The sequence below is a fragment of the Cydia amplana genome, chromosome 13, assembly GCF_948474715.1.
Source record: "Cydia amplana chromosome 13, ilCydAmpl1.1, whole genome shotgun sequence".
Taxonomy (NCBI): Eukaryota; Metazoa; Arthropoda; class Insecta; order Lepidoptera; family Tortricidae; genus Cydia; species Cydia amplana.
Window position 1 is genome coordinate 980416 of NC_086081.1, and position 21812 is coordinate 1002227.

A 21812-nucleotide genomic window follows, 5' to 3' on the forward strand; every position below is an offset into this window, starting at 1 on the left:
AAAGGTAATTTTTGACAAACTTTTTTTTTATGCCAATGGATCCCATTCCTATTGAGGATCAAAAGCTTGTATGGAAGCAAAAAAAAAATTCCGGCTAGAAAAGCCACAAATCGAGGAAAACTTTTCCCATAATATTTGGCCAATCAGTCCTGCCCTGTTACATTTAAGAACCATAATACTGTATGAAGACATTGCTGTACGAATGATGGGCGAGGTAGAAAATTGTGAATAAAATTTCACATTTTCTCCATAGTAAATGTATGGAAAAAGTTTTTATTAATTTGTGGCTTTTTAGTACATTACCGTAAGTCGACCTCTAGGAAACTATTGATACTGGATAGGAATGGAATCGATTGGCATACAAAAATAGCATGTGAAAAATAAAAGTTTTCATTTTCATTCAAATATTATGGGAAAAGTTTTCCTTTTGCTTCCATACAAGCTTTTGATCCTCAGTAGGAATGGGATCTAATTTGAAATCGAGGGAAGGTCACCTAAGACCGTTTTCTCGTAGCAGTACGGGATCTGGTAGCTGCCCTCACTGAGCCAAAAAGAAAATCCACCCTGTATATAAAGCCGCAACCCGACTGATTAATTGACATAATTGCTCTCCCAGAAGGGGGTTCCTGGGGTATTTGACTTTGATACGGTCGTATAGAGGGGGTGGTTTGGTGACTTCCAGAAAAATCCGACTTTTGGTCTACCGGATTATCCGACTTTTGGTCACTAAACGGTGACAGATACGTGGGAGATGCTCGACCAAATGTCATAGAGGGACGCTGACAGTTTCTGAAGCCGCCATTATTTTTTCAAAATGGCGGATTAAAAATGGCGATCATTTTTCAAAATGCTCCCAGCGCGCTAAAATTTTGGTCACGAAAACTCGGGGTCACCTAGCTGTATTCCTATGGATTTTTTTTTAATAAAACCAATATGGCGGTAAAAATGGCCACTTGTTTTTTATGAAAAGCTTCAAAGGTGAGAGATAGGTGGGGGGTGCTCGACCAAATGCCATAGAGGGCCCGAGACAACACAAATTGCATTTAAAAAGTTTCAAATGTACTAACTAACATAAGAACACCTTGTAATACCATGGTTGCAATAAAGAATTATGATTATGATTATGATATGATTTTTTTTTTTCAAGTTGGTCTGAGCGCGTTGAGATTTGGCATGCGGCGAGCTTGGGGGCCCAAGATTAGTATGTGAATTATTTTTTATTAACACTCAAAATGGCGGCGGACACGGGCAAAGGAAAATTTCCAAGTAGGTTAAGCGAACCCGAAGGGCGAATATCAGGCTGGGAGGCCGAAGGCTGACCCGCCGAAGGCGCGAAGCCTTCACCCCGACTCCCAAGCGTGCAACCCTCAGTAATTTAAAGCGAGGCCGAAGGGCGAGCGTGAATGAAGTGCTTCCAAGCAGGGATGTTGCGAATATCCGCATCCGCATCTCGTCTCGTCTCGCGCTTCTCTAAATCCCATAAGACGCCTTTTTACCAATAGTTTATTTTTAAATTAATTATATAAAGCAGATACACCTGCTAACGAAACCACAACGTTATGGGTTAATGTTTTCGAACGAACGAATCAACATAGCATTCAAAACATGCTTGCATATTATTACTGTTATTACATTATTGACCGTGATTGACAATGTTATTATTCAACGTGTCACATCACTAGCGCCCGGCAGATATTTCTGTCTGACGCCCACGTGTGTTTGAACGGACCAATCACGGCACGGGACTCGCTCACCTCGTCCCCCGCACCCCTGTATTTTTGGCAGCATCGGTTTCATGAAAGAATTGGCCTAAGTTGAGTCTAGAGGCTGGATGGTCAGTGAGAGGGGGTAACGTAAATTGTAGTTTATAATAAAGGTCTCTGCCCACTACACCGTATCATACCATGACCGTGCTAACTACTACTAAACTAGCGACGCCGGGGGGCTTCGCACGGGTTAACAAATTATACATAAACCTTCCTCTTGAATCACTATATCTATTAAAAAACCACATCAAAATCCGTTGCGTAGTTTTAAAGGTCTTAGCATACATAGGGACAGACAGCGGGAAGCGACTTTGTTTTATACTATGTAGTGATACTTAGTGACTTACATTTTTACACGGTTTAACCAAGGGCAAATGCCACTAAAAATTCACACGTACCTTAATTTAGACTAAGTATATAGTATAGGTACTTACTTACTTGCAAGGGCAGACTCCAAACAAAACCTTGAACAAGTTAAATCTCAAAGAAAATATCACTAAAATGATTGTCTGATTTTCATTTATATTCAGTTGTGTATCGTTACCCAGTTATCATAATATAACATCCTCCTGTTATCTTAAGTCAGGTAGAAAGTTTGTACAAAACGACGGGTTAAATTAATATTTTTTATAAATTCAATTTTAATATAATCTTTAAAAGATAGTTACAATTATTTTAATAGAGTTTACCAACTCTTTGGTCATTAGCTAAACATAAATTATTAGGCAGGTTCCTATTTAAATACGTTTATAACTGACAACTTGAATTATTTAGTTTATATTGCGGTCAGTTTTTATGTTTTCAAGTAGTTATCAATTTTATTGAGAAATCAAAAAAAGCGGCCAAGTGCGAGTCGGACTCGCCCATGATACTGAAGGGTTATGAAGGGTTCCGTATTTAGGCGATTTATGACGTATTAAAAAAAAACTACTTACTAGATCTCGTTCAAACCAATTTTCGGTGGAAGTTTACACGGTAATGTACATCATATATTTTTTTTAGTTTTATCATTCTGTTATTTTAGAAGTTACAGGGGGGGGGGGGGACACACATTTTACCACTTTGGAAGTGTCTCTCGCGCAAACTATTCAGTTTAGAAAAAAATGATATTAGAAACCTCAATATCATTTTTGAAGACCTATCCATAGATACCCCACACGTATAGGTTTGATGAAAAAAAAAATTTTGAGTTTCAGTTCTAAGTATAGGGAACCCCAAAAATTTATTGTTTTTTTTTTCTATTTTTGTGTGAAAATCTTAATGCGGTTCACAGAATACATCTACTTACCAAGTTTCAACAGTATAGTTCTTATAGTTTCGGAGAAAAGTGACTGTGACATACACGGACAGACGGACAGACAGACAGACATTCAGACAGACATGACGAATCTATAAGGGTTCCGTTTTTTGCCATTTGGCTACGGAACCCTAAAAATACGGGTGCGGGTTAGTAACCATAATACAATTACTGAGAGGATTTTTGCTTCTGTGTTATTTCAAAACAAACAAAGAATAACGTATTTGCAGAAAAAGTTAAAGATGACATGACGCGTTAGTGTAAAAAAATATGTTTCAACTTTTCCAACTGTTTTAAAGTTTTTAGACAGTATGCAAATATTACAAATGATATAAATTATTATATAAATTATTAGGATAGCATACAACATGCAACATGTGGTAACATAACATCAGTAAAAAAAGAATCAGTAATACATAGGTACTTATAAAATTAGTCAGATCGTTGGTTTCGTCAAGATTGCTCGTACAAAAACGCCAGGCGCTTTCTGCGATAGTTTGAAAACAAGTTGGAATTTTTTGTTTTCTTTTATACATTTATCTTATGCATTCTAAAATGTGTCATCGAGATGCGTAACAAAGGCGCGTTATTGGAGAGCGCACCTACACTGGTTTTTTGAGCGTTGGACTAGCCCGCGCTCAGGTGCCAAATAGAATAATGAAGACCCTTTTTTGCAGGTAAGTAGCACGTGCGGTTTTACTGAACAATAGACAATAGGATAAGCCTTCGGGCTCTACTAGAAAGCTACAAACTATACCCGTACCCACTTTTTTTTGCCAATGAACGGTAATTAAAGTCGGACCAAACTTTTTGGGGCTAGGTTGATCTGTGTAAGATGCCCCCTAATATTTTTATTTATTTATTTAAACTACTAAAGAGGCTTTGCAACGACTAATTTATATGAAAATATTACGTTTATATAATGCATTATATAGGTGGAGGTGTACCTCCACCTCACACTTATCTTTTTATATAAAATGATACGCCCTTTTGCTTGTAGGTACTTATGGCATTTTCATATAGTATTACGCGTGCCCCGACACGCACTGAGCCGGTTGGTATTTACCTGCCCCTAGCTTACCTCGGAAAAGGCAAGTATATAAATATGGCTAGTTCGTTTTCTATAAGGTAAATGCCCTAGTGCTCGACTTGCTAATGCCTAATGGATGACACCCGGCTGTCACCACTATTGACAATGACTTCAGTTTAAAGATGCCATATACTGGTAACTTGTTACTCATACTAATTATCACTTATCACTGGATACGGATACGGGCATCTGGCAGTTGATTCATCGGTGGAGTGTGGAGTGTGGTAAACCATATCACTTTACGGACAAAAATGTAAACAAAAAATAGACTTTCACAAGACTCATTAGTCATTGGCCTAAATGACTGCGACACGTGGTTTTTTGTTTACATTTTTTTATTGTTTTTTTTTGAAGTGAGGAAACTTGCGACTGAAAATATATGGTCCTCGCGTGGGTGTTTACCTTTTATCTCATTACTTGAAAATTTACTTACATACTTCCGTTTAAAAAAATCTCGTTAGATCCCTCGGATATATTTTTTTCAGTCGCGCGATCTTGAGAAGTCTCTGTAAATTCCTTTAAAAAGGAGTCTAGCTCGTCTCGCCATCACCGACGTGGTTTGACAACTCCTCGTTTTGAGCTGGCCAGTGGCCTGCCACTCTGTGGCGATCTTGAGATCTTGACCCAAAGCTCACTCGGTACCAACCTTGCAAATGTAGTCTAATTTCCGTGCGTTTTTCATGGCTTTGCCTGTGAATAAAACATGTAAAATCGTAAAACCTATTTTTTTGCGTTATGCCCCCTTTTAAGATCATGGAATAGTTTATGTAAGTAACTAGCGACCCGCCCCGGCTTTGCACGGGTTAACATTATGCACTTAAACCTTCCTCAAGAACCTCTCTATTGATAGGTGAAAACCGCATGAAAATCCGTTCAGTAATTTTTGAGTTTTTCGCGGACATGCAAACACACAAACAGACAGACGCGGCGGGGGCATTGTTTTCTCTATGATTTTAGTTTCTCTCAAGATTTAAATTTTGCCCCCCTCCCTCCGGGTAGGTATTTATAGTCCATCAATTGTTAATGTTGTTATAGGTACCTACATATATCACAACCTCATTTAAGCATTACAACATGGTAGTAGTGACGATTCACTTTAAATCGGCATATATAATATATATATGTCGGAGCGAGACACCAGAAAGACGTATTGCAGCATTACAGTTCATAGTTAGACGCCTGTAAAAGTCGATTAGCAATGTTTGGCTACATATTATTTGCTTGTAACGGAATCATAAAGTTGCGTAGAGAGTAACGCCACCATCTATTGGCGTATTGATGAACTAAGATGACAGGTAGAAGGCTTTGGAACGTCAAGAGGGGTATCTTGAGTGAACGTAGGCACGAGCAGGCATTTTTGTCGTTATGTTGGTAGACTGGTCAGGCAGGTTTACCAACTTGAATTGGAGGCGGGAGCGGTTGGCTCCGCCGCTGGAACTGGCTTCCTTCTTCTTGATCGGACCGCGCTAGAGATCGGACGTTAGCCAAGCTCGTGCCTAATTCGCTACGTTCCTGAAGGCTTACACCTGAAGGATTATTCTGAAAGCTTATAGATTCTCACGTTCTTTAACCGTTTAGCTAAGTGTTTTATTCCAAGTGTTATTTTGATTTCTTATGTGCCATTATAAGCTTACTTTTGTAAAATAAAGAAACTATGTGTTGTTTTGAAAAGATGTGTCCCGCCGAGTTTGTTGCCGGGTTAAATCTTCTCGAGTCAGAGGTGTAGGGTTGGAGCCGGTGTAGTTTGACTTGAATAAAGATTTGAACGGATTTATGCGATCTTTTTATTTTCAAATCACACCTTTTAAAACTAAATAGCAATTAGTTATTTTTATCGCTTAGTCCTAAAATATGGTAGGCACTAGTATGGTTAACAAGTCCGAATGTTTATTTCATGCGTTTGTAGCATACCTACTATTTTGGCTGTGAAGTAATACATCTACGTACTACCCCCACGCGCCCACCGCCATCGGGACCATCCGTCGCCGACATATATATATATATAATACAGAAAACAATGCCCCCGCCGCGTCTGTCTGTTTGTGTGTTTGCATGTCCGCGAAAAACTCAAAAACTACTGAACGGATTTTCATGCGGTTTTCACCTATCAATAGAGAGGTTCTTGAGGAAGGTTTAAGTGCATAATGTTAACCCGTGCAAAGCCGGGGCGGGTCGCTAGTTACTTACATAAACTATTCCATGATCTTAAAAGGGGGCATAACGCAAAAAAATAGGTTTTACGATTTTACATGTTTTATTCACAGGCAAAGCCATGAAAAACGCACGGAAATTAGACTACATTTGCAAGGTTGGTACCGAGTGAGCTTTGGGTCAAGATCTCAAGATCGCCACAGAGTGGCAGGCCACTGGCCAGCTCAAAACGAGGAGTTGTCAAACCACGTCGGTGATGGCGAGACGAGCTAGACTCCTTTTTAAAGGAATTTACAGAGACTTCTCAAGATCGCGCGACTGAAAAAAATATATCCGAGGGATCTAACGAGATTTTTTTAAACGGAAGTATGTAAGTAAATTTTCAAGTAATGAGATAAAAGGTAAACACCCACGCGAGGACCATATATTTTCAGTCGCAAGTTTCCTCACTTCAAAAAAAAACAATAAAAAAATGTAAACAAAAAACCACGTGTCGCAGTCATTTAGGCCAATGACTAATGAGTCTTGTGAAAGTCTATTTTTTGTTTACATTTTTGTCCGTAAAGTGATATGGTTTACCACACTCCACATTCCACCGATGAATCAACTGCCAGATGCCCGTATCCGTATCCAGTGATAAGTGATAATTAGTATGAGTAACAAGTTACCAGTATATGGCATCTTTAAACTCAAGTCATTGTCAATAGTGGTGACAGCCGGGTGTCATCCATTAGGCATTAGCAAGTCGAGCACTAGGGCATTTACCTTATAGAAAACGAACTAGCCATATTTATATACTTGCCTTTTCCGAGGTAAGCTAGGGGCAGGTAAATACCAACCGGCTCAGTGCGTGTCGGGGCACGCGTAATACTATATGAAAATGCCATAAGTACCTACAAGCAAAAGGGCGTATCATTTTATATAAAAAGATAAGTGTGAGGTGGAGGTACACCTCCACCTATATAATGCATTATATAAACGTAATATTTTCATATAAATTAGTCGTTGCAAAGCCTCTTTAGTAGTTTAAATAAATAAATAAAAATATTAGGGGGCATCTTACACAGATCAACCTAGCCCCAAAAAGTTTGGTCCGACTTTAATTACCGTTCATTGGCAAAAAAAAGTGGGTACGGGTATAGTTTGTAGCTTTCTAGTAGAGCCCGAAGGCTTATCCTATTGTCTATTGTTCAGTAAAACCGCACGTGCTACTTACCTGTTTTCTCTATGATTTTAGTTTCTCTCAAGATTTAAATTTTGCCCCCCTCCCTCCGGGTAGGTATTTATAGTCCATCAATTGTTAATGTTGTTATAGGTACCTACATATATCACAACCTCATTTAAGCAATACAACATGGTAGTAGTGACGATTCACTTCAAATTGGCATATATAATATATATATATATATATATATATATAATAAATTTAAAAGTGGAAAAATTACTGTCTTGGGTGAGACTTGAACTCCAGTTCCAACTAATTTTTCCACTTTTAAATTTATTCTAAGCTTAATAGCATCGTTCGCAGACGTTTCTGATTGTTAAAAATTAAAATTATATATATAATATCAACATACTACCACAATATCATAATTTTAAATGAGTTTAGAATTTTGGAGCAAGTTTAAGCGAAGTAGGCATCTATAGGCTCATTTCACAGTATTGAGAAAGTAACTGCCTAATGAATTAATGATGATTAAATTTTAATTAGGGTTTCATTAGATATTTAGGGATTATTTCTTATCTCTCTCTTATCGTATGGAATGTGGATGAGCGCCATCTACAATTTACTTTGACTGGTTTACCCCGACATCAATTTGGAAAGTTCAAATGTGCCTAAAATTAATGATGCTACCACGGCCCTACCACATGCCCTCATGCGGGTCTATCGGCTATAAGAAAGAGACACCCCTATATTCTCCAGGTAAGTGCGTCCCTTTCGCAAAACCCGAGAATTCCCGAGACAAACAGACGCGAGAAATACCAAGTTAAGTTGTAACTGCAAAAAAAGTTTTTGGTAAAGATTTGTAGCAGCGTTCGAGTTATCGAAAGATAAATTTAAATTGGTTTTGTGAGTCTATCTGGTTCCCTGGAACCGCAGCCATTATGCATTCCGTGTGCAGTTGTGTAGTCGTGTGTATTAAATTATAACAGTGTTTATTTTTGAAGACATTTATATTGTAAGTATTATATTATACTTTGTGTATTATTTGATATTTCATAATCAGGTGATTTTGTATTTGCTTTATTAAGGTAAATGTCCTAATGTTTGATAGCCTAATTTCAATAGCAGCGTACAGTCCGTTTGTTATCTGAGTCATCTCCATTATTTGGGATTTAAAAAGATGGCATGGCAACTATTGGGACAGTTTCCGGCACTGGGTCATTTACCCTATTTTTATTAAGCCCCATGCATAACCAAACCACAGTATGTGACATTCTAAAACTCAGTCAATTGTTTATGTACCGTTATTTCGCGAAACAAATTCCAAATTCAAACTTTTCTTATCACTTACGGTTATTATGCATAGGTTTTGCCATTGTATTTTTGATAGGTACCTATGTGTAGATAATATACTAGGTCAAGGAACCCGAAGGTTGCGCAACGCATATGGCGTCGCTAAAATGGCACATTAACATTTACACCGAAAATTTCGTCTATATCCCTCTCTGTCGCTCTTGCAGTATTCTAGTGATAGAGAGTGAGATAGAAGCTTCGATGATCGGTAGGGCCTCTGTTACTGTATATTTCGGCCCTTCGGCTCGTAAGGCCACGGATTGAGCGTCAGCGGGTAGCGGCGCGGGCAGCGGGGAGGGGCAAACAAAAGACTTGTAGGTACTCAGTAAATGGATGGAATGGAATGTAACTGAATAAATTAACCCGTTCAAAGGCCTAATTGAAGTGTAAAATCTCTACTTGATTTGTTATTGATATGCGTCGCATATTAATAAATACATGTAGGTATTTAATTTAAAGGATAGTATAAATTAAATAGATAATTAACATAAAGTAACGTACGTCCTTGATTGTAAATAACGTATAAACTAACTTATTTATTAAATAAAGCTAAATTTAAACTATTAACTAAGACTAAATAAAGCTGAAATGCATCTAAAGTCTAAACCTTGGGCCCTTTGTCATCAATAGATTAAATTCGTAAAGTTAAAACAATTAAGTAACCACCGTCAACAAGCGAAGTGCGAAATGCTCTAAAGTACCTATTTATTTTCAAGAATACGAGTTGCAGATTATGTCAGGGGTCTCCGCACTAGGCTTTGCCTATATCGCGGGGAACCAGGTACAAATTAGTTAACAAAAATAGGTTACATGGAAAGAAAAAAACGAAATAGTTCCACAAACATATTATACTTAATCGTTGCATAGAGTCATATCTTAATTATAATTTCTCGCTAATTAGTTTGAGCTACCGGCCTAGCCAAAGTGACAATCGCTATCGCTTCGACAACGAAACGCTTTGTGTCTCTCTATCACTCTTCCATAATTATTAGTGCGACAGTGGCAGTTTCGATCGCTACGGAGCGTAAGCGATTGGCGTATTGGCTACACGGCCTGTGCCTTAATTACTACTTCAAGCAGGCGGGATTCGTGAACAATAGAGTGATAATGATATCACGTGATATCACTGTCTGTCTGTGTTGTCATTAGGGAATGCTCGGGAATTCCCGGTTCCAGGAATGATTTTGTATAGAAAACCTGTAAGTATATTATACCGAGTGCACACCCTAATTGTGTTTAAGTCGCTTTCCAGCCCCGCTTCCCGCTGGCATCCAGTCCGTGGCCTTAGGGATAGTGGGTGGATTCCGTAAGCGTATTGTATGAGATGGTGTGTTTGGTTTCTTTTCTATATTTTTTAGGTAGTTACTTAGATAAAAACACACAAGTCGTTCGTCAGACATTGGAGTATAATGGTATTGTCGGAGTAATGTATTAACACTATTAATAGTTAATTTAACGGATTTTGACAGTTATAAATATAATTATGAATATTAAGCCTATCAGTTAAATGTTGGGCCTTATCTTAATATAAATAAAAGTACCTAAATTCAAATTCATACCTAAATATCAAAAATATATTCTTACTTTATAGGTACTTCTGATGTGTAAAATTTCAATAGAAAGTGACCCTTTTTAATTGTTTATAAGATAACATAGACTCTAGACTAGAGCCCTCAAGTGGGGTTAAAGTAAACGACAGCAGCGCGACCGGTGGCAGGAATGTGAAGCTTTTAATGTTATGGCTAAAGTCTAAACCTATGGCTAAACCTAAAGTTATGGCTAAATTGTTCATTGTTTTAAGTACAAGGGTCAAGATTGTTGTTTAATGGCTCCTCTACACGATGGGCCAGCGCCGGCCACTCCAAGGGACGCAGCCATGCGGTAGAATGAGATAGCAATATCACTTGCTCCCTCTAACGCATAAATGCGTCCCTTGGAGTGGCCGGCGCTGGCCCATCGTGTAGAGGAGCCATAACTCCTCGTGATAATATTGATAGTATTTGATATTTTTACCAGTTGCTTTTTGGTGAAGGAAAACATCGTCAGGAAACCGGACTAATCCCAAAAAGGCCTAGTTTCCCCTCTGGGTTGGAAGGTCAGATGGCAGTCGCTTTCGTAAAGACTAGTGCCTACGTCGATTCTTGGGATTTAGTTGTCAAGCGGACCCCAGGCTCCCATGAGCCGTGGCAAAATGCCGGGATAACGCGAGGAAGAAGAAGTAAACTTTATTACAAAAGGCATAAAGTCCATGGCCAGTTAAGAGTGTTGCTGTTTGACACCACATACCCTATACGGCCACAGAATAACTAATAGTACTACCGTACAGAAAGGAAACTTCCTACAAAACCGAAGTTTGACAGTGATTCAGGGTCGAATCATGATATCCCTTTCTAACTTATGGCACTATCCCTTTCGGCTATTTAGGGTTGTCAAAATTCAAGTCATTATCTTATCTGTAGTCTTACACGCAAAGGGACGTCAAGTTGTGTCAATCCTAATAATTGCTCGGAGCAATGCTGAGCCGAACCACGCCGAACGGAGCCGAGTTTGCCCGAAGTCAGGAGTGTCTCCCCACTACTACGGTCTACGAGTACATAGGTACTTCTTGAGTGTAGTTTGTAGTGTCCGACCGACGATTCGGTTTCGGTTTCGGTTTCGGCCAGTTTCGGCCGTAGTTTCGGTTTCGGACAAAAAACGGCCGAAACTTACGAAATGGTACTTCGTACTATGAAACTAAACTATGTATGTGACAAAGGCCAAAAGTTGGGGAGCAAGTAGGACAACAATATTTATGATATCTACAGAAATTATTTGGTTTCTTAGAAAACACAATTCCCCTAATGAGCTCGCCACTGGACGGTCGACGCAGTCTTAATATATTATAAAAGCGGTTTAATGACATTTTTTAACGATTTTAAGTAGTTTACAATAGTTTCGGTTTCGGTTTCGGCCGAAACTAGAGCCAAAACCGAATTTTCGGTTTCGGTTTCTGAAAAAAAACATGTTCCGGTCGGACACTAGTAGTTTTGTATCTTGCAGGTGTCCCGTATAAAGCGAACACTGGACAAGATGGTGCATAGAGGCGACGGCATCTTTTCCTGTTTCTCTTGCCTCGTAGATGCCATGCATTGCCTGGTACTAAGGTAAGAGACATAAGGTTTATGTACTACCCGAGACTATTTGTTGCGATTCTTTGAAATTGGCTCAATGAGAACTAGATGACGGTTTAAGAGCCCATCAACGTGCACACTAGCGCCACTGCTAAATAATCGTGATTATTTAAATTTAACGAAACATATTTAAAAAAGCGACCAAGTGCGAGTCGGACTCGCCCATGAAGGGTTCCGTATTCAGGGGATTTATGACGTATTAAAAAAAAACTACTTACTAGATCACGTTCAAACCAATTTTCGGTGGAAGTTTGCATGGTAATGTACATCATATATTTTTTTTAGTTTTATCATTCTCTTATTTTATAAGTTACAGGGGGGGGGGACACACACATTTTCCTCTCTCTCTCTTAAATAATAGTCATCTGTATCTGGGATAAGTACCTAAATATCCGTTAGTTAACAACAACAATAAATACTCTATTTCTATAAACAGTGTATAATAGATAAGGGTACGGTCCGAAGGTCATGTTTAATATAGATTTCCTGATACTCATTACGTGTGATAACTCCCGAGTTAGAATAGTTCTAGGTCTAGCTATCAGCAAACACATGCCCCGGCATGTGTTTGCTGATAGCTAGACCTAGAACTATTCTAGAAAATATGAGAGATGATATAATAGAACATCGACAAACCAGCTATCGATTAGCAAAGCAAGGCAAACATATAATATATATGTATAGGTGTATATAAAAGTAAATAATAATGAGTTTAACTCACCGAAATGTTACAATGATATATATCAAATACTAATTGACATATAATATAATTATATTTAGTAGGTACCTTTAAGTCATTAAATAGACTAATTTATATTAAGCGCCACTTGCATCATCCCACTAACCCGGGGTTAACCGGTTAAACCGTTAACTCAGTGTCTAATTGTACTGGTAACTATGGTACCTCGAGGTTTAACCGGTTATCCCCGAAGTTAAAGAAGATAGGCTACTACTATTTTCTGGTAGATATACATATATTATGTAGTAAGTATATGTAGTCCATGGCTATAATTTATCAAGTTACCTCTAACATAAACGTTTTGTTCTCAGTTCCAAGATGTGTAACAAAGGTAAATGCCTCCATTGCATCCCCGTCGAAAATGGCTGCCTCGTTCTAGCCATCATAAGTGCGGTAAGAACAACCTACATATTAATATAAATTATAAATGCAAACGGAATATGTCATATTCCGTGTATTGCAGGTCATTGCAGGTCTATTGGCCAAAAAAGATTTGCTTGAATTAGCTTTAAACGACATGTATGCCTACAATAGTACATATGTAGATGTAATATGCTTGTCTGAGACATTCGTCCGAACAGGAGACGAAGCAAATGTTAACATTGAGGGTTTTGAATTAGCAGCATATTTCACAAGGTCAAAACGAAGAGGAGGAACTTGCATCTTGTGTAGAAATCATTTGGAAACGAAGCCTCTTAACTTTCTTAATGAAATAAAAACCGAATTTTACTTTGAAGTTTGTGGAGTAGAAATTAAACATCTCAATTGTATCGTAATTTGTATTTATAGAATTCCGAATTGTAGTTATATTTCATTTTTAAGTAAATTGGACGCTCTATTAAAAATTGTTATAACAAAAACAAGAAAACAAATAATCATAGCGGGCGATTTTAATATTGATTTTTTGAAGCCGTCTCACCAATTAGATGAATTTAACAACCTCATCAAAAATTACAATTTTAAAGCCCATATCAATTTGCCTACAAGACAAAATGCCTGCATTGATCAGATATTATCAAATGTTTCGGATGCTGTAGGTGAAGTGCTTCCATTAGATCTATCTGATCATAACACAGGGCAAATACTTCGAATACTGAAGCCTGGAAAATATATTCCCTCCCCATATGAATATGTCAAGAAAAGAGACTTTAGCCATGAACTCGTGGAAAAGTTTCATCACACTTTAACATGTCTATCATGGAATGACGTGTACTCTGAACCGGATGCTAATGTTGCTTTTAACAAATTTTATGATGAGTATACGTTATTCTTTAATTTGTGTTTTCCTATTTGTAAAGTCAGAGTAAAAAAAACACGGCATTGTACTAAATGGATTACTAAGGGTTTGAGATATGCTATAAAGACTAAACGACAACTAAGATATAAGTTTTACAAAGATAAGACATCGGAAAATAAATTGAATTATAACAAATACAATAAATTGTTAAAAAAGTGTATATTAACATCTAGAAAGTTAAATAATAAGGCAAGGCTGAATAATGCTAGGAATATCTCGAAAACTAGCTGGGAAATTATAAATAAAGACACAGGTAAAGTGAATAAGAGGAATAAACTGATTGACAAAATTACATATAATAATCAAATCATAGATAAACCAAGTGACATTGCAAATATATTTAATAATTTTTTCATCGACACCACTCATAATAATTTTAATTTTAATAATAAGGTTAGTCAATATGACCATTCTCTTCAATTCAACAATTCAAACATGTTCATTTTCCCCATTGACCCAATAGAAGTAGTAAATATAATAAATAAACTGAGAAACACCCGTTCGGTTGGATATGATGACATCCCTACACATATAGTTAAGTCAACTAGCGACATTATTGCCCCTGTACTTTCACATTTAATCAACATGTCCTTTCAACAGGCAGTGTTTCCTGACAAGTTAAAGATTTCCATTGTTAAACCTATTTTTAAAGCAGGAGACAATAACTTTCCTGGAAACTATAGACCAATTACGCTTATACCAATTTTCGCTAAAATCTTAGAGAAAGCAATGTATACAAGGCTGTTGTCTTTTATTAAAACAAGTGAAATAATAAGTGACCAGCAAAATGGCTTCCAAAAAGGCAAATCCACCACATTGGCCACGTTTAATTTAATAAACAAGATAGTTAATAATGTAGATAAGGGTCACAAAACTGTTGCCATATTCTTTGACATGAGCAAAGCCTTTGACCATGTATCGCACAAGTTATTATTAAGGAAATGTGAAGCCTATGGCATGAGAGGACTGATAAACTCGTGGATTGAGAGCTATCTCAGAAATCGACGCCAAATAGTAGAAATAGTAGGTGTAGACGATGAGAAAATGCAACAGAATTATAGATCAAACATGTTATGTAATAGGGTTGGCGTACCTCAAGGGACTATACTTGGACCTTTATTGTTCCTTTTATACATTAACGATCTGCCTCTAATTACAAGTCACAGTTGTACCTTATTTGCGGACGATATCTCAATCGTTATTTGCGATAGGGATAATGAAAATTATGAGAATATTATTAATACTGCTATTGCTGACATAATTAAATGGTTAAATAATAATAATTTACAAGTTAATATTGATAAAACAAAGTACATTCAATTTATTAATAGAAAAGGAAAGAAGGATAAACTGCATATAGCCTATAATGGACACACTCTCATAGAATGTGATACCACTACGTTTTTAGGGTTTGCTTTAGATGATCGATGTACTTGGAAAACGCATGTGGATAAGGTATGCTCAAAAATTAATAGATTTGTATATGTTTTATGGCGATTGACACGCATAACTGATATGAAAACTGCTATAATGGCATATCATGCTTATGTTGTATCCAATTTAAGATACGGTATATTGATTTGGGGCAATTCATCATGTATAAATCAGGCCTTTATAGCACAAAAACAATGCATTAGAGCATTATGTAACATCCCTCAAAACTGGCCTCAAAGAACATCATGTGTAAGTTCTTTTATTAAGTTGAAATTGTTAACGGTGCACTCGATTTATATATATGAAGTTTGTGTATTTGTTAAATTGCACCCCGATATGTTCGTCATGAAAAGAGATATAACACATTTTAACACTAGATATCCTGACAGACTAGTACTCCCTAATATGCATACAGTCATGAAAAATAAAAGCTGTTACGCAATGTGCGTTAAAATATTTAACACACTGCCTGATGAGCTTAAACAGCTACCGCTTAAAAAATTTAAAAACAAACTGTACTCTTTCCTTGTTGACAAGTGTTACTACAGTCTGAATGAATTTTTAGATAAAACTGTATCTTCATAATTTTAGAATTTTAAGACTTTTAATAGTTTTTTATAACTAGTTTAATAATGCATGTTTATGTTTAAAAATAATAATGTAAATTAAACTTAAATTTAGTATAATTTCACTTTGCATGGCTTTTTAAAGCCTAAATGTGTATGGCTCTATAAATAATAATGTAACACCATTGTATACCACATTTAATGGCAAATAAATATATTTCTATTTCTATTTCTATTTCATATATAGGTAATGCTTTATTATTACCGTAAAATGGGGCTTATTGAGAACCACGGGGCTATTTGGAATAAGAAAAGTTTTGAACCCGTATATTGTATCTTCGTCTGACAATCACTACATAGTATAAAACAAAGTTGCTCCCCGTGTCTGTCTGTCCCTATGTACATAGGGATAGGCTTAGATCTTTAAAACTATGCAACGGATTTTGATGCTGTTTTTTTTAATAGATAGAGTGATTCAAGAGGAAGATTTATGTATAATTTGTTAACCCGTCCGAAGCCGGGGCGGGTCACTAGTTACATATATATACTGTGTTCCATGATCTTCAGATTGGCACTGGGCTGGTGCTGCTGGCGACCATCATTCTGGGCATCCTGGCTGCTACAGGCCTCATCATGGCGTCGCATGAACCTGACCCTGACCCAGGTAAGTCTAAAAGTTATTTCTCAAAAAAACTTTCAATCTCTTCGCCACGCTCGATATTACAAATCAGGATCACTCACTATTTACTATCTGTTGTTATTTGGACTCCAAATCAACACAATCGTATACATATTAAACTACGGAACTCTAAAAAGTATAATAGCTAGTATATTAGTATATTACATTATTAAACGGGTAGACAAATGTCATCTCCGTAACCCCCTATTGGTCTTAGAAGCTCTTATATAAAGGCCTTTTTCCAAAATTTCCGACTCCTAGTAGGTGTAGGAGTCTTCTTAGAGGATGACCCACGTTAGAACGTTCCGGGTCCTGGCCGAGGTTTTCGACACTTCGATTTCTATAGAAAACATCACGTGATTAGTAAGTATCACCGGTAACTTAATTGTCATTGAAAACGACACATACACCTCTGCCTGGGTCCGGACCCTTATAGCGTGAGCCATTCTTGTCTAAGCCCCCTGAACTTGCAGGGAAAACTAATTTTGCTTTCTACTTGGGTTTCTAGTTGCACTAAATAATTGTTTTTTCACACCACCTATTCGGAAAAGAGCTTTTTCACCTCAGCAGCTCGAACAAGGGTACTTTGATTCTTAAAAACAGTGAGCAAAATGCGTGAGACAAAATGACATTCAAGTGACCTTTATAATCAAATGTCATTTCAACATGCGGGGTCTAATAAAAGTTCGAAATACTTGGGTTCTATTATCTCTGTCCCATTCACACTGTTAGCAAAAAGAAACAGACAAAAAAAAGTTAAAACGACATTCAACAGTATATTCACGGTTTATAATAGACCCCCAAAAAACTTCAGACCGCATCGTTCCAAACCACGTACGAGTATGAATTCTTAATAATTAATAAATAAAAATAAAGTTTAAGATTTAATAAAAACTGATAAAATACTATATTTTAGGTATTTTATTGTACAATTAAAATATCGAACTCAAAAAATACACAGATCATCACGCAAAATTAATTATTTTACTTTTAAGAATTTCTACCATAGTTGACAAATAGTACGTATCCGCAATTCGGACCGTATCATACAAAGATTTTTTTTGTTGTCAAAGTTGGCGATTGAAGTGTCAGTCATTTGTAATATATATATTTGTTATTCCTATATTATTTTACTGGAATTTATTATTACGTTTTGTTTTTGTGTTCCATTGCGGTAATTAAACTTAATTGTTTGTATATCTTAAGAAAACATGAGTGCAGGTATTAAGTGATGAAGAAGGATTACATTTTTCAAGTTGTCTAATAGGCATGTTCTCACTGCGCTGAGGTGAAAAATGTTGTGTACTACACGAGATCAAAGTTATTTACATCTCGTGCGCTTTTGAGTCCCTTACTACGCTCAAGATTCTAAATTAGATTCACTCGCTACGCTCGTGAATCTATTATAGAATCTTTCGCTTGCACGGGACTCAAAATAAGCACTCGAAGAAATATCAAACTTTGATCACTTGTTGTACAAATAACTATTTCTTCCCTGCTAGGAGGGCTCAAAGTGGCACTTTTCCTCCCTGCTAGGAAATGAAATGAAATGAAATGAAACACTTTTCTGTTCTAGCACACTATTTTTACATTTTTTGCACATTATTTTTTTTAGCTTAAATAATCTGTTTAAGCATCAGATTGTGTCAACACTAAGATTTTTTTATTTTCCTCATAGTTGATGTGAAAAGCAGTATGTGTCACACGGTATCAAAATTATTTCGTCTTAGACGTTAACACTTGAATCCCTCATTACGCTCAGGATTTTACTTTAGAATCCCGAACGTAGTGCGGGATTCTATTCTAGAATCCATCGCTTCATTCAGGATTCAATGTACGCCCTTGACGGAAATATATCATTTTGATCCCTTGTAACGCAAACTAATACTATTGTTGCAGAAACCCATGAAATGAGGCAAGCGGTCGTGGGTCTGGCCGGGATCGCCATTGGTGTGGTACTCACTGTTGTGGGAGTGGCCTCATTCATCGCTTTCATCTTCTCGGTGCTACTTTGCAATGGAATCTGTAAGGTGAGTTATTATTTTTTGTAAAAAAATAATTTTTGGTACAAGCTTTTATCGCTGACTGTATTTTTCTTTCCACAGGCAACTAATACTCATTGAGACAATTCTAAAAAACCCAAACACAATTAGGTTGCGTTATTGTTTTATCGCAGAGTTCCTATGTTCCTACTGTCAGAAATATCCTTCCTCATAAAAAGAACAAAGCCTCTTTTAGGCTGACTGGTATACTCATATCATCTACACCAGCGGTCGGCAACCCGCGGCCCGCGGGCCGCATGCGGCCCGTGAACCTGTCACTTGCGGGCCGCGAGCTTCCCTGTTTATTTTGTATGTAATATTGACAAACGACAATGTCTGATAAAGTCATAAATATTAACAAAGTGCGGCCCGCGTCAACTTCGTTAACTACTATGTGGCCCTTGGCTGCCAAAAGGTTGCCGACCGCTGATCTACACTATAGAATAGAATAAAATTTATTCAGGATGCTTAAACAACGGAAATTTAATAAAAACATGACACAAAAAAACATAAAAATGCCACTGAAAAGGTTTTCACTCGGCTTGGTATCCTGGTACCTTTTGAATACCTTGACGCTGGCCTTCCGTGGAAACTTCTTAGCTATGGTAATCGTATTTCTGTATGGTAAATGTAACAGTACAGTTTTCATATATTTTTTTTGTAATTTTCCAGCGTCGCCCAGGACAAGTGAAGGCCTACTTCATATACGGTGTCCTGATCACCATACTCACAATCATCGCCTCGATTGCTCAAATGGTCAACGAAGACGACCCTGCTCCTGGCATCGGCGGACTAGTTGGTTGTCGTGAGTAGCTTTTTATTCCTATGGCGCTACAACCCTTTGTAGGTCTTGGAACTATTTTCCTCCAGTTGTCGCGATCCTTGGCAACCTTCCTCCAGTTGGTAAATTTCCTCATCCTCCTATCGTTCAACTTCTTAATATGTGAGGTAGACTACTCGTATCGTTTCTTTCTTTCTTTCGAACTGCCTAAACAGACTAGCGAGATCTACTAGGGCGGTTTGATTAAGTAACTTGGTTCGACCTGAAAACAAATGTGTTGAGGAATGTTATGTACTTTATGAAAAATGTGAAGAACTCACTCAGTTGAAATGCTTATGGCTTCATCTAATTGGCGTACTTTTATTCTTCTGCCAGCTAAAACCATATTATCCTGAATTTTTATCGAACAAAGTTGCTTCACTTCCCGCTCACAGAACTACTAGTAGATATGGGACGTAAGTGCAGAAAATAAATGTATGGAGTAAGTAGTATGCACTTTAGTGTCAGGCGACGCCGCGCCGCTTGCCCCGAATGTACAGTCGAGTTCATAATATGTCTAGAAATCTTTAACCCCAGGGATGATTGTGTTGAAATAAAAAGCTTGTATCATAAATGAAATTAATTCGACTTGTGTTTTCAGTGATCTACTGTGCATTCCTGATGCTGGTGCACGAGACGTACAGCAAGCTGTGCGCGGGCGCTGTCTTCAAAAACCACATCCGCCTGGTTGAAGACTATTAACACCACTCTTTCGGGTCATACACGGACAGAACAATTGTCACTTCTAATCCCAAAAGTTAAGTCTTTGAACGCCATGCCTATATTGTGTGCGGCGAATAAATAATAGTACTAAGGTACAGAAGATTCACTCTATATCAAAACGCGTCTATTACGACAGATATGACCGCTAGGTGGCGCAAGCGCGAGCAGGCGTCCGTTCCGTAGCGGTGCGCGCCAACTATGGCTAGACACCAAAATTGGTGTGGGCCGCATGTAAATTAAATTACAGTCCGTCTGTCTGTAGTCTGTACCGACCCTTACGGGAATAGAAAAGACAAATGATAAAACTGAATCTGTGTACCTATGACCCTTATGCTCATGTGCGTGTGTGTAATATTAAACTGCTTTAACTGTTTGTTAGTAGCTAAAAGTGTATGAGAGATGTTAAACTGTCCTTTAAGTTATACAGGGTGAATATACAATGATAAATTATCTATAAACATGTCCAAAGTATTAAAATTCGACCGCCTAAGACATGATGACCACAAGATGGCGTTGTACTGAATATGCAGTACGCTGTTGCCAAATGTGGAAACTAGATGGCGATTAGTGTCAAACTGTGGCTATATTGATGTTTGAGACATTTTTACGCGATTTTACGGTTTGTCCCATAGTCCAGTAAGATTTACACATTAACTTAGCTGAGTAAGTAAGCCAAAGAAACAAAGAACCAGGTACAAAGTAGATATTCAACCAAACCTTCAGGACGTCTAACATATATTTTATAAGTAACTAACTTTACTAGTAAGGCTAGACTTAAATACGTACCTACCTATGTTAACTATTCTTTTTTTAACTATTTCAACGTTGGATCTATATATACCTACAATACCTGTAGGTAATCATATTATATTGTAATTTTTTTATTAAAACTAGAATAATTTAAACCACAGACCGATAATATTCCTAAGATTTGTCGTTTTGTGGTTTACGATCAAAAATGTAACTTTTATACGGCTATTTTAAAATGTGTCTTTGTTCTAAATATTCTAGACTAAGCTTTTTATATCCCAAAAACTAAAATTGATATCTCATTTTAGTACAAAAGCGCGTTTATTGGGTACAGAAAGGACGCATAATACGTGGAATTTCTTGCATTGATCTGCCTGCTATCTCTATCGCTCGCGCGTATTTACTGTTTACCGCACCGTTTTAGTGTCTGGGATATTAAAAAAAGAACAGTCATACCATAGAGAAGTAAGCTTACTTTTTTATCTATGGTCATACAGATATAGATAGACATGTTTTGATAATGGTCTTTTATTAGATAAGATAAGATAATAAGCAAATAAAATAATTTCCAAACCGGATTTTAATGTTTCTTTTTTAATTTTCGGCTCTTACCTTTTTAAATGGTTTAAAAAATAATAATTTTATTTCCTATACTTTCATAAATATCGCTCGAGTACCTAACAACAATATAACAAGTACATGTATTTATAAATAAGCGTTATTTTCCTTAAAATTAATTAACTATTCTTAATATACAAAACATAAAATTT

At 37.0% G+C, this 21812-nt stretch overlaps 2 protein-coding genes across 3 annotated transcripts in view; both read left to right on the top strand.

Moving 5' to 3' along the window:
• The first annotated feature begins 7597 nt into the window (after nucleotides 1–7597).
• Nucleotides 7598–21812, top strand: part of LOC134653358 (uncharacterized) — a 96234-nt gene continuing 82019 nt past the window's right edge. The window contains exon 1 of the transcript XR_010097248.1: nucleotides 7598–7612. The gene's annotated coding sequence lies outside the window, so the exon portion shown is untranslated. The remainder of the gene's footprint in view (nucleotides 7613–21812) is intronic.
• Nucleotides 8379–20340, top strand: LOC134653346 (uncharacterized). Of its 2 annotated transcripts, XM_063508681.1 has the most exons (7): nucleotides 8427–8484; nucleotides 11863–11965; nucleotides 13043–13124; nucleotides 16596–16692; nucleotides 18607–18737; nucleotides 19422–19554; nucleotides 20171–20340. In XM_063508681.1, exons 2-7 carry the CDS (start codon nucleotides 11892–11894, stop codon nucleotides 20269–20271), a joined length of 618 nt encoding a protein of 205 aa, XP_063364751.1. In that variant the 5' UTR covers nucleotides 8427–8484; nucleotides 11863–11891; the 3' UTR covers nucleotides 20272–20340. The 2 variants fall into 2 exon arrangements, with proteins under 2 accessions (XP_063364752.1, XP_063364751.1); XM_063508682.1 differs by lacking the exon at nucleotides 11863–11965 and having other exon boundaries at nucleotides 8379–8484.

What these genes read in the sequence shown, in the direction of transcription:
- LOC134653346 (XM_063508681.1), top strand. Translation starts at nt 11,892, where the DNA reads ATGGTGCATAGAGGCGACGGCATCTTTTCCTGTTTCTCTTGCCTCGTA. An exon ending in TGAACCTGACCCTGACCCAG is followed by an intron (nt 16,693 to 18,606) that starts GTAAGTCTAAAA and finishes CTATTGTTGCAG; the next exon opens with AAACCCATGAAATGAGGCAA. An exon ending in CGGCGGACTAGTTGGTTGTC is followed by an intron (nt 19,555 to 20,170) that starts GTGAGTAGCTTT and finishes TTGTGTTTTCAG; the next exon opens with TGATCTACTGTGCATTCCTG.